Source organism: Heptranchias perlo, chromosome 25 (assembly GCF_035084215.1).
Source record: "Heptranchias perlo isolate sHepPer1 chromosome 25, sHepPer1.hap1, whole genome shotgun sequence".
In the NCBI taxonomy this organism is placed as follows: domain Eukaryota; kingdom Metazoa; phylum Chordata; class Chondrichthyes; order Hexanchiformes; family Hexanchidae; genus Heptranchias; species Heptranchias perlo.
The window spans coordinates 45,932,248-45,944,861 of NC_090349.1; the positions used below are offsets into that span (position 1 = coordinate 45,932,248).

The 12,614-nt window shown below is 41.9% G+C and overlaps 1 protein-coding gene across 1 annotated transcript in view; it reads right to left on the reverse strand.

The window, feature by feature from the left end:
- The window catches only part of piwil1 (piwi-like RNA-mediated gene silencing 1), a 47,650-nt gene extending 45,538 nt beyond the window's left edge, over window positions 1-2,112 (reverse strand). Inside the window, exon 1 of the mRNA XM_068006201.1 lies at window positions 2,016-2,112. Within this exon, the coding sequence (XP_067862302.1) occupies window positions 2,016-2,096 (81 nt within the window). The 5' untranslated portion in view covers window positions 2,097-2,112. The remainder of the gene's footprint in view (window positions 1-2,015) is intronic.
- Window positions 2,113-12,614: the final 10,502 nt, after the last annotated feature.

A 12,614-nucleotide genomic window follows, 5' to 3' on the forward strand; every position in this document is an offset into this window, starting at 1 on the left:
CTTCTGTGTAAAAGTGCTTCCTGATTTCATTCCTAAATGGCCTAGCTCTAATTTTAAGATTATGCCCTCTTATGCCAGATTCCCCCACCACACCAAAATACTAAAATGATTTTTATAGGGTAAAGACCTTGAATAGATTATCCCTCAAATTTCTGAACTCAACAGATTACATTCCTAGTTTATGCAAATTGTTCTCAATTTACCCCTTTAGCCCTATCACTCCAGTGAAACTGCAATGTACCCCAATCCACAGCCAATATATCTATCTTAAAGTTCAGTGCCCAAAACTGAACATAGTACAGGTGGGGTCTGACCAAGGCTCTGCACAACTGAAGCATCACTTCACTTTTGTACTCCAATCCCCTTGAGAGAAAGGCTAAAATTCCATTATATACCCCATAAGTACAAGTATACAAAAGAGACAGCTAGACACTGCACTGGCACTAATTGCTAGATCATGGAGTGAGGAACAAGTGTAGGTTTGAGCATCAGTTCACAATCATAGCAAGACAAACCAAGGAGAGGTGGCAGAGCTTCCTGTTCTGCATACATACTTCAACCACATCTAACAAGAGAATCACCTTGGTTCAGTGGTAGCAATCTTGCCTCAGAATCAGGAGGTCATGGATTCAAGCACCATTCGAGACTTAAGCACTTCAGGGTAGTACGGAGGAGGTGCTGCATTGTCAGAGGTAGTCTTTTGGCCGAGATGTTAAACTGAAGCTCAATCTGCGCTCTCAGGTGGACATAAAAGATTCCATGGCAATATTGGAAGAGCAGGGGAGTTCTCCCTGTGTCCTGGCCAACATTTATTCCTCAACCATCACTAGCTGATCATTATCTCATTGGCGTTTGTAGGACATTACTGTGTGCAAATTGGCTGCCACGCTTCTCTGCAACAGTGACTGCACTTCAAAAGGTACTTCATTGGCTGTAAAACACTTTAGGTTTTGAGGCCATACAGCTTGACAGACACTACATAGAGCACAAAATGCCTTTTATGCAAGGAATATACAATGTTTCAACACTAATATGACCCAACCATGCTAAAACCACAAAACAAAACCATGCAAGAAAAAACATACAATTCTAGTGAAAAATCAAGCCTCTGCCACTTTTAAAAACATCTAAACATTGAGCAATTTGGAAAATGTAGTGAAATCAAGCCATAAAAATGCAGCTGTGAAATGGGAGGGGGGGGAATCTACCTCCCAAGCTAGTTATTTGAATATTGGTGGAAGCTGTTTTAATTGGAGATTAACTATAATAATGAAGACAGGAACATCAAGGACAGAATTCAAGTACAAAGAAATCCAGTAAGACTTTATAGAGATTGCTCAAGTATTAAATGTTTAAATCAAACCATGATGGCCCACACATCAGCACGTAAAAAGCAAAATAGAATTGATCCAAGTTAAAAATAGCTTGCTAAAGTAAATCAATATTTAACTCATTAATGCCATCTTAATTGAAGATACTGTAATCCAATGAATCTGAAAACATCAGGGACATAAACATTTAAGCAAGATAGTACAGGAAACTACCAAATCAGTACAATGCAAAATATCACTATTCATGACCATTAAACCTAGGCGACTGAAACCTTTTAGAAAGCAATTGGTCTTAATACACTTATACCTAGGAACTGTTACATAAGAATTTTTTTTTATGAATACTGCTCCTTAAAATCAGAGTTCACCAAGCATCCTTGGTGCTTAATCAGGTAATATACCAATTCCAAAAAAAAAATCCTGTTAATTAAAATCAACTTCATAGATGAAAATCCATATTTTAGACAAATTACATTTCAATCATTACTACTGGTGTGTCCAAATTAGTTTTTTTTTAAAAAGTACATTTCTCATCAAGAATTGGTTTGTTTGCTAACACATGACAGCTGCCCATGAACAATTCTACTATATTATAACACTTATATTCTACAGGCATTGTTGTAAACTAGAACCTCTTGGCAAAAATCCAAAATATGTTTATGCGTAACCAGCAAAATGACTTACCAGCCTTGGGGCAAGAGGCTGGGCACTTACTTCAGGGACACGTGCCCTCCCTCGAGCCCGAGAACGGGCTCTTCCAGTCATTTTTATAAACTTCCCAACTTCCTACAGCTTCTGCCTGAGGAGGAAAAAAAGTGTAAATCCAATTAGTCAGGCCCGAGCTGAAAACCTAATGTATTAGATCTCTAGGAATGCCAGCATTGTGTGCTGTTAGACAAGGGTCTCAGACACATGGTAATAACCAAAACAAAACTTTCCTGGAGGATACTTCCCGATCAGCATCCATTATGTGAAAGGATGCCAAGCTATAGCATTTCCTACCGAGCAACTTGCTGACAGTCCTGAAGCTGACATCAGCTGAATGGCTCCCTGCTGAGTGGAACACACAAAATCATAGGTTTACACAAAAAAATTGTTGAAGCTACAAATTCCACAAGGGAGATGGTGTTTCCAGTATTTTTGCTGTTGGATAAAGTCTTGCCTGCTATAGTTATCTAAATCATTGATTTAAAAGGTCAACTTGAAAAATTTGACTTGAAATCTGTCTGGAAAAAAACAACAAATGGGTGGTACATGAAGCAAACGATTTTCAAAGCACTAGCATTACACAGAACAAATAGTTACACAGCCACCATCACTAACATTTTTGGAAAAATCCCCTTACTTCAATGGTCTCAGTGGGTATATGAATCATAGAGTATGGCAGGGAGGAGAGGAAAGAGCAGAGAACCAGGAAAATAAGAACAAGATAGAAAAGGAGACAAAGAGCAGTGGTACCCACTTTTGAGATAGATAAATGTAATAAATATCTAGAAATTTACACATGGACATTAGATGAGCATCATGCTTTGTTGTCATGGCCACCACAATCACAGAATGGCATTTACTGCAGGGTTACACATTAAGAATGGCTACTTGAGTGATGGACCAGTAGTCTCCCACAAAAAGTATCACCACCCTGTACTAAAGGGCAGGAAACAAAAAAAAGCAGCATTGCTGGACAGCACTGTACACTGGAAGTGCCAATGCACCACACCATTGAGCTGTGGTAACAGAAAATGCTGCAAATAAACAAGTCATTCCACATCTGTAAAGAAACAGTTTAAGATTTTGGGTCTAATCCTTTGTCAGACTTAAAAGTTGAAAGAGAGCCAAACCCTAGTATGGGGCATGGTTATCTTTCAATTCTCATTAAGGGTTATCACAAAAACTTTTAAGTTGATTTTTCACTTCACAGATGCTGACTGAGCAGTTTTCTTTTCAGATAGAGCTGTGGAACATGGGTTCAACACCACTTCTATCATGCTACTGTACAGAGACATTGGACAGAGCCCAGGCATCTCAGAGGGAGAGAAAAGAAAGCAAACTTGGGTGATGTCACCATGCTGGCCAGCTAAACACAGGCTTGGCTTGTTTTCAGTACCACTTTGAATATCAACACACTAGGAACATTAATAGGCCATTCAGCCCCCTCAGGCAGTCTGAAGCATCCCAAAGTAGCTTTATTTCTGTTTATAACCTCTATCTAATGGAACTGCTAAACACAATTGAAAAGCAGTATCTGACGTCTCCCAATTCCTGCAGCAATCTCATCTGATCCCTTGGCAAAACCATCTCAAAACATACAAACATATAAATTAAGAGCAGGAGTAGGCCAGTCAGCCCCTCAAGCCTGCTCTGCCATTTGATAAGATCATGGCTGCTCTGATTGTGACTTCAACCCTACCTTCCAGTCTACCTACTATAACCTTTGACTCCCTTGTTAATCAGGAATCTATCCAACTCAGCCTTAAAAATACTCAATGACCCTGCCTCCACCGCTCTCTGGGGGAGTTCCACAGACTCACCACTCAGAAAAAAATTCTCCTCATCTCCGCCTTAAATGGGAGACCCCTTATTTTTTTAAATTGTGGCCCCCTAGTTCTAGTCTCTCCCACAAGAGGAAACATCCTCTCAGCATCTACTCCTTCTAGTCCCCTCAGGATCTTATGTTTCAATAAGATCACCTCTCATTCTTCTAAACATGTGTCAATGCTCTTTTCCATCCTGTTTTGCCCTGAATGCAGCTGCCCGCTTTCCTATAATGTTGACCCTTCGCTCCCACCAGCTCTAATCTTGCTGTTGGTAAGAGCCTCCCACCAATGTTACCTTGCTACACGATGACATCAAGAGTTAACTTTTCCCACTGGACCTTCAGTTTTCTAAACTTCATCCAATAAAACTATCATATCCCTGCCATTTGTCAAAGGCTTTGGAGATCCTGCACTTCTAAACAAGGTACTCCCACTAAAGTTATGGCCACAGCTAACTGGTCGCCTTTCAAACCACTTTGTGCTGTAATTAATGGCTCATCCGGATTAGGGCCGGTTTTGAGGGGGGACAGTCTAGTGAATCACGACAGCGAACCATTCCTTCGGCTCGAATTATCGTTGCCCCACCCTACACAAAATACATTTTTAACCAACTGAAAGATAAACGAGTATTTTCCACACTCGCCTTTCAGTTAGTGAAAGCTCCACCAGCAACCACCCAGTCCCGTCCGCTGCCCGCGCCGCGCGGGGACTAACCGCCCGTCGCCTCCTCCCTCCGGTAAGAAGCAGCACGTGCTCGCGCCGCACATTTAGTCCGTCGATCTGTAACCCTCCGCAATACCGTCTTCAGTTTTTAAATCTTGTTCTTAAATTATTATTTGTATCACTGCTCGTGCTGGTAATCGATTTTCATCTCACAACTGTGTTGCTTTAAGTATAAATATATTTTTTTTGAAAAAAAGAAACTGGATCTATTTTACGCCTGAGCAAGTGAAAGAGTTTTCTTTCGGGGAAATGCGGCTGTGATTGCTCTGCGCATGCCTAGTTGGAACAGCTGGAACAAAAAAGGCGCGTATTTTTGATGTAAGAAGAAATAGCCTGGAAAATACTTCAGGGGAAAAAAAGGTTTTCTCTTACCATATTTCTGTTAAAAGAAACGCTTTTCTCAGCTGCCAATATTGTAGCTTCAGTGGTGTTCCACAAGGATAGGTGCTGATACCTTTGTTGTTCACTATTTACATAAATGATTTGGACTCCTGAATCAGAAGTATAATTTCAAAATTTGCCCCACATCACCAAATTGAGGATATAGTTTATACTGAGGAGGACTGCTGCAAAATACACATTTAACAGGTATAGTAGCGTAGTGCTTATGTTACTGGACTAATAATTGGAGACATGAGTTCAAATCCCACCACAGCAGCTGGGGAATTTAAATTCAGTTAATTAAGAATAAAAATCTGGAATAAAAAGCTAGTATCAGTAAGGGTAACCATGAAACTACTGGATTGTTGTAAAAACACATCTGGTTCACTAATGTCCTCGAGGGAAGGAAACCTGCCGTCTTTACCTGGTCTGGTCTATATGTGACTCCAGACCCACAGCAATGTGGTTGATTCTTATGGCCTAGCGAGCCATTCAGTTGTACAATCCCGCTACAAAAAAAAGACAGCAGTTCAAGAAGGCGGCTCACCACCTTCTCGAGGGTAATTAGGGATGGGCAATAAATGCTGGCCTTACCAGCGACACCTACATCCCATGAATGAATAACAAAAAACAAAAACATTAATAAACTTGAAGAATGGGTGTGTAATTGGCAAATGAATTTCAATATAGATAGGTGTGAGGTATTACATTTTGGTAAGAACAATGAGGCCACTTACTGCTTGGATAATAAGAGTCTAAATGGGGTAGAGGAGCAGAGGGATCTGGGGGTACAGATATACAAATCACTAAAAGTAGCGACGCAGGTTCATAAGGCCATGAGAAAAGCAAATCAAGCACGGGTTCATTTCTAGAGGGATAGAATTGAAAAGCAGAGAAATTATGTTAAACTTGTATAGAACCTTGGTTAGACAAAAACCTCCCAGAAATATGAGAGAATGAGGATCTAAAGGAAATTAGTATTAGTTAAAAAAAATAGTACTAGAAAAATTAATGGGACTGAAAGTCGATAAATCCCAAGGATGATCTACATCGCAGGGTTTTGAAAGAGGTGGATGCATTGGTTGTCATCTTCTAAAATTCTATAGATCCTGGAATGGTTCCTGCAGATTGGAGGGTGGCAAATGTAACCCCACTATTTAAGAAAGGAGGGAGAGAGAAAACAGGGAACTACAGACCTGTTAGCCTGACATCATTAGTAGGGAAAATGCTAGAATCCATTATAAAGGATGTGATAACAGGACACTTAGAAAATAATAATAGGATTTGGCAGAGTCAACATGAATTTATGAAAGGGAAATCATGTTTGACAAGCCTATTGGAGTTCTTTGAGAATGTAACTAGTAGAATAGATAAGGGAACCAGTGGATGTGGTGTATTAGGATTTTCAGAAGGCTTTTGATAAGGTCCCACACAGGAGGTTTGTGCACAAAGTTAGAGCACGTAGAATTGGGGGTAATATACTGGCATGGATTGAGAATTGGTTAACAGACAGAAAACAGAGAGTAGGAATAAACGGGTCTTTTTCAGGTTGGCAGACTGTGACTAGTGGGGTACCGCAGGGATCGGTGCTTGGGCCCCAGCTATTGACAATCTATTTCAATAATTTGGATGAGGGAACCAAATGTAATATTTCCAAGATTGCTGATGACACAAAACTAGGTGGGAATGTGAGTTGTGAGGAGGATGCAAAGAGGCTTCAAGGCGATATAGACAGGCTAAGTGAATGGGCAAGAACATGGCAGATGGAATATAATGTGGATAAATGTGAAGTTATCCACTTTGGTAGGAAAAACAGAAATGCAGAGTATTTTTTAAATGGTAAGAGATTGGGAAATGTTGATGTTCAAAGGGACCTGGGTGTCCTTGTACATGAGTCACTGAAAGCTAACATGCAGGTGCAGCAAGCAATTAGGAAGGCAAATGGTATGTTGGCTTTTATTACAAGAGAGTTTGAGTACAGGAGTAAAGATTCTTACTGCAATTATGTGGGGCCTTGATGAGACCGCACCTGGAGTATTGTGTACAATTTTGGTCTCCTTACCTAAGAAAGTGTATACTTGCCATAGAGGGAGTGCAACGAAGGTTCACCAAACTGATTCCTGGGATGGCGGGATTGTCGTATGAGGAGAGATTGAGTAGACTAGGCCTGTATTCTCTAGAGTTTAAAAGAATGAGAGGGGATCTCACTGAAACATACAAAATTCTTACAGAGCTCGACAGGGTAGATGCAGGGAGAATGTTTCCCTTGGCCGGGGAACCTAGAACCAGGGGTCACAGTCTCAGAATAAGGGGTAGGCCATTTATGACTGAGATGAGGAGAAATTTCTTCACTCAGGGTGGTGAATCTTTGGAAGTCTCTATCCCAGAGGGCTATGGAAGCTCAATCATTGAGTACATTCAAAACAGAGATCGATAGATTTCTAGATATTGAAGGCATCAAAGGATATGGGGATGGTGCAGGAAAATGGCGTTGAGGTAGATGATCAACCATGATCATGTTGAATGGCGGAGCAGGCTCGAGGGACCGGATGGCCTACTCCTGCTCCTATTTCTTATGTTATTATATAGACCTCACTTGGAGTACTGTCAACAGTTCTGGTGTCTGTATTATAAAAAGGATATAAAGGCACTGGAGAAGGTGCAAAAAAGATTTACTTGGATGATACCAGGATTGAGAGGTTATACCTATCAGGAAAGATTGAACAGGCTGGAGATCTTTTCTCTAGAAAAGAGAAGGCTGAGGGGTGACCTGATAGAGGTCGTTAAGATAATGAAAGGGTTTGATAGGGTAGACATAGTGAAGATGTTTACACTTGTGAGGGGGAGACCAAAACTTGGGGTCATCAATAAAAGATAGTCACTAATAAATCCAATTGGGAATTCAGGAGAAACTTCTTTACCCAGAGAGTGATGAGAATGTGGAACTCGCTACCACAGGGAGTAGTTGAGATGAATAGCATTGATGCCTTTAAGGGGATGCTAGATAAACACAAGGGAGAAAAGAATAGAAGGATATGCTGATATGGTGAGATGAAGTAGGGAGGGAAGAGGCTTTTGTGGAGCATAAACATCGGCATGGACCTGTTAGGCCAAATGGCCTTTATCTTTGCTGTACATTCTATGTAGTTATACAGCAGCCTGCTGTAGTCGGCCAACCGATGTTAGGGAACTTGGGGAAATAAATAGTGATGTCTTGAGGAGTGTACATATTACAGAGAGGGAGGTGCTGGAAGTCTTAACGCGCATCAAGGTAGATAAATCTCCGGGACCTGATGAAATGTATCCCAGGACGCTATGGAAGGTTAGGGAGGAAATTGTGGGTCCCCTAGCAGAGATATTTGAATCATCGACAGCTACAGGTGAGGTGCCTGAAGATTGGAGGGTAGCAAATGTTGTGCCTTTGTTTAAGAAGGGCGGCAGGGAAAAGCCTGGGAACTACAGACCGGTGAGCCTGACATCTGTAGTGGGTAAGTTGTTAGAGGTATTCTGAGGGACAGGATCTACAGGCATTTGGAGAGGCAGGGACTGATTAGGAACAGTCAGCATGGTTTTGTGAGAGGAAAATCATGTCTCACGAATTTGATTGAGTTTTTTGAAGGGGTAACCAAGAAGATAGATGAGGGCTGTGCAGTAGACGTGGTCTACATGGACTTCAGCAAAGCCTTTGACAAGGTACCGCATGGTAGGTTGTTACATAAGGTTAAATCTCACGGGATCCAAGGTGAGGTAGCCAATTGGATACAAAATTGGCTTGACGACAGAAGACAGACGGTGGTTGTAGAGGGTTGTTTTTCAAACTGGAGGCCTGTGTCCAGCGGTGTGCCTCAGGGATCGGTGCTGGGTCCGCTGTTATTTATATTAATGATTTGGATGAGAATTTAGGAGGCATGGTTAGTAAGTTTGCATATGACACCAAGATTGGTGGCATTGTGGACAGTGAAGAAGGTTATCTAGGATTGCAACGGGATCTTGATAAATTGGGCCAGTGGGCCAATGAATGGCAGATGGAGTTTAATTTAGATAAATGTGAGGTGATGCATTTTGGTAGATCGAATCGGGCCAGGACCTACTCCGTTAATGGTAGGGCGTTGGGGAGAGTTATAGAACAAAGAGATCTAGGAGTACAGGTTCATAGCTCCTTGAAAGTGGAGTCACTGGTGGATAGGGTGGTGAAGAAGGCAATCGGCATGCTTGGTTTCATTGGTCAGAACATTGAATACAGGAGTTGGGATGTCTTGATGAAGTTGTACAAGACATTAGTAAGGCCACACTTGGAATATTGTGTACAGTTCTGGTCACCCTATTATAGAAAGGATATTATTAAACTAGAAAGAGTGCAGAAAAGATTTACTAGGATGCTACCGGGACTTGATGGTTTGACTTGTAGGGAGAGGTTAGATAGACTGGGACTTTTTTCCCTGGAGAGTAGGAGGTTAAGGGGTGATCTTATAAAAGTCTATAAAATAATGAGGGGCATAGATAAGGTAGATAGTCAAAATCTTTTCCCAAAGGTAGGGGAGTCTATAACGAGGGGGCATAGATTTAAGGTGAGAGGGGAGAGATACAAAAGGGTCCAGAGGGGCAATTTTTTCACTCAAAGGGTGGTGAGTGTCTGGAACGAGCTGCCAGAGGCAGTAGTAGAGGCGGGTACAATTTTGTCTTTTAAAAAGCATTTGGACAGTTACATGGGTAAGATGGGTATAGAGGGATATGGGCCAAGTGCAGGCAATTGGGACTAGTTTAGTGGTATAAACTGGGCGACATGGACATGTTGGGCCGAAGGGCCTGTTTCCATGTTGTAACTTCTATGATTCTATAACCGCTTCCAAACCCTAACTGCACCATCCGGCTTGTGATATGACCTAATTCCACAAAAATGGTGTAGAAATGGCTTAACTTTCAAAATTCTCCGATCATGTAGAAGAGTCCGTGGTATTGGAGCTCTTCATGTTCTACCCCGTCTCTCCCACAAGTAAAAGTTAATGTGTCATCGAAAAGATGACACTATCTTTTGCACGTTATAAACAAACATTTCAGCAATGCTACAAAAGGTCCTGAACATTGTGACTCAGTTGGTAGCACTCTAGTCTCTGAATGAGAAGGTTGTGGGTTAAAGCCCCATTCCAGGGACTTGAGCACATAATCTAGGCTGACACTCCAGTGCAGTACTGAGGGAGTGCTGTCTTTCGGATGAGATGTTAAATGGAGGTTCTGTGTGCCTTCTCAGGTGAGTGTTAAAGATCCCATGGCACTATTTTGAAGAAGAGCAGGGGAGTTCTCCCCGGTGTCCTGGCCAATATTTATCCCTCAACCAACATCACTAAAAAAAGATTATCTGGTCATTATCACATTGCTGTTTATGGGACCTTGCTGTGTGCAAATTTGTTGCTGTGTTTCTTACATTACAACAGTGACTACAATTCAAAAAGTACTTAATTGGCTGTAAAGTGTTTTGGGAAGTCCTGAGGTCGGGAAAAGCACTATATAAATGCAATTCACTAGATTCTGGAAAGGTCCCAGCGGATTGGAAAACCACAAACGTAATACCCTTATTCAAGAAGGGAGTGAGACAGAAAGCAGGTAACTATAGTTCAGTTAGCCTAACATCTGTCGTTGGGAAAATGCTAGAATCCATTATTAAGGAGACTCATAATGCAATCAAGGAGAGTCAACATGGTTTTATGAATGGGAAATTGTGTCTCACAAATTTATTAGAGTTCTTTGAGGAAGTAACAGGCAGGGTGGATAAAGGGGAACCAATGGATGCAGTATATTTGCATTTCCAAAAGGCATTTGATAAGGTGCCACATAAAAGATTACTGCACAAGCCAAGAGCTCATGGTGTTGGGGGTAATATACTAGCATGGATAGAGGATTGGCTAACTAACAGAAAATAAAGAGTCGGGATAAAAGGGTCATTTTCAAAATGGCAATCTGTAACTAGTGGGGTGCCGCAGGGCTCAGTGCTGGGGCCTCAACTATTTACAATATATATCAATGACTTGGTTGAAGGAACAGAGTGTCTTGTGGCCAAATTTGCTGCTGATACAAAGATAGGTGGAAAAGCAAGTTGTAATGAGGACACAGTGTCTGCAAATGGATATTGACAGGTTAAGCGAATGGGCAAAAATTTGGCAGATGGAATATAATGTGGGAAAATGTGAAGTCATCCACTTTGGGAGGAAAAATAAAAAAGCAAAATATTATGTGAATGGAGAAATACTACAAAATGCTGCGATACAGAGGGATCTGGGTGTCCTCGTACGTGAAACACAAAAAGTCAACATACAGGTGCAGCAGGTAATCCGGAAGGCAAACGGAATATTGGCCTTTATTTCTAGGGGGATGGAATATAAAAGCAGGGAAGTCATGCTACAACTGTACAGAGTGCTGGTGAGACCACACCTGGAGTACTGCGTACAGTTCTGGTGCCCTTATTTAAGGAAGGACAAATTTGCAGTTCAGAGAAGGTTCACTAGGTTGATTCCGGGATGGAAGGGTTGTCTTATGAGGAAAGATTAAACAGGTTGGGTCTATACTCATTGGAGTTTAGATGAATGAGAGGAGATCTTATTGAAACATACAAGATTCTGAGGGGACTCGATAGGGTAGATGCTGAGAGGATGTTACCCCTCATGGGGGAATCTAAAACTAGGGGGCATAGTCTCAGAATAAGAGGTTGCCCGTTTAAGACGGAAATGAGGAGGAATTTCTTCTCCCAGAGGGTCATGATGAATCTTTGGAATTCTTTACCCCAAAAAGCTGAGGAAGCTGAGTCATTGAATACATTCAAGGCTGAGTTAGACAAATTTTTGATCAGCAAGCGAGTCAAAGGATATGGGGAAAAGGCGGGAAAGTGGAGTTGAGTTAAAAACCAGATCAGCCATGATCTCATTGAATGGCGGAGCAGGCTCGAGGGGCCAAATGGCCTACTCCTGCTCCTATCTCTTATGGTCTTATTGCAAGTCTTTCTTTTAGGCACATGCATGCATACACACACACGCACACACAATAATTGTACTCAGTGCCTTCAACATAGAAAAATATTGCTAGGCAAATGTGCATGAACACACACACAAACACTCACATATACACACATTATTGACAGCTGCTGTTCTAACAGGTTCTAACAACCATCTTCAGCCAGAAGTGCCGAGTGGATGATCCATCTCGGCCTCCTCCCGATATCCCCACCATCACAGAAGCCAGTCTTCAGCCAATTCGATTCACTCCACGTGATATCAAGAAATGGCTGAGTGCACTGGATACAGCAAAGGCTATGGGCCCCGACAACATCCCAGATGTAGTGCTGAAGACTTGTGCTCCAGAACTAGCTGCGCTTCTAGCCAAGCTGTTCCAGTACAGCTACAACACTGGCATCTACCCGACAATGTGGAAAATTGCCCAGGTATGTCCTGTCCACAAAAAGCAGGACAAATCCAATCCGGCCAATTACCGCCCCATCAGCCTACTCTCAATCATCAGCAAAGTGATGGAAGTTGTCGACGACAGTGCTATCAAGCGGCACTTACTCACCAATAACCTGCTCACCGATGCTCAGTTTGGGTTCCGTCAGGACCACTCGGCTCCAGACCTCATTACAGCCTTGGTCCAAACATGGACA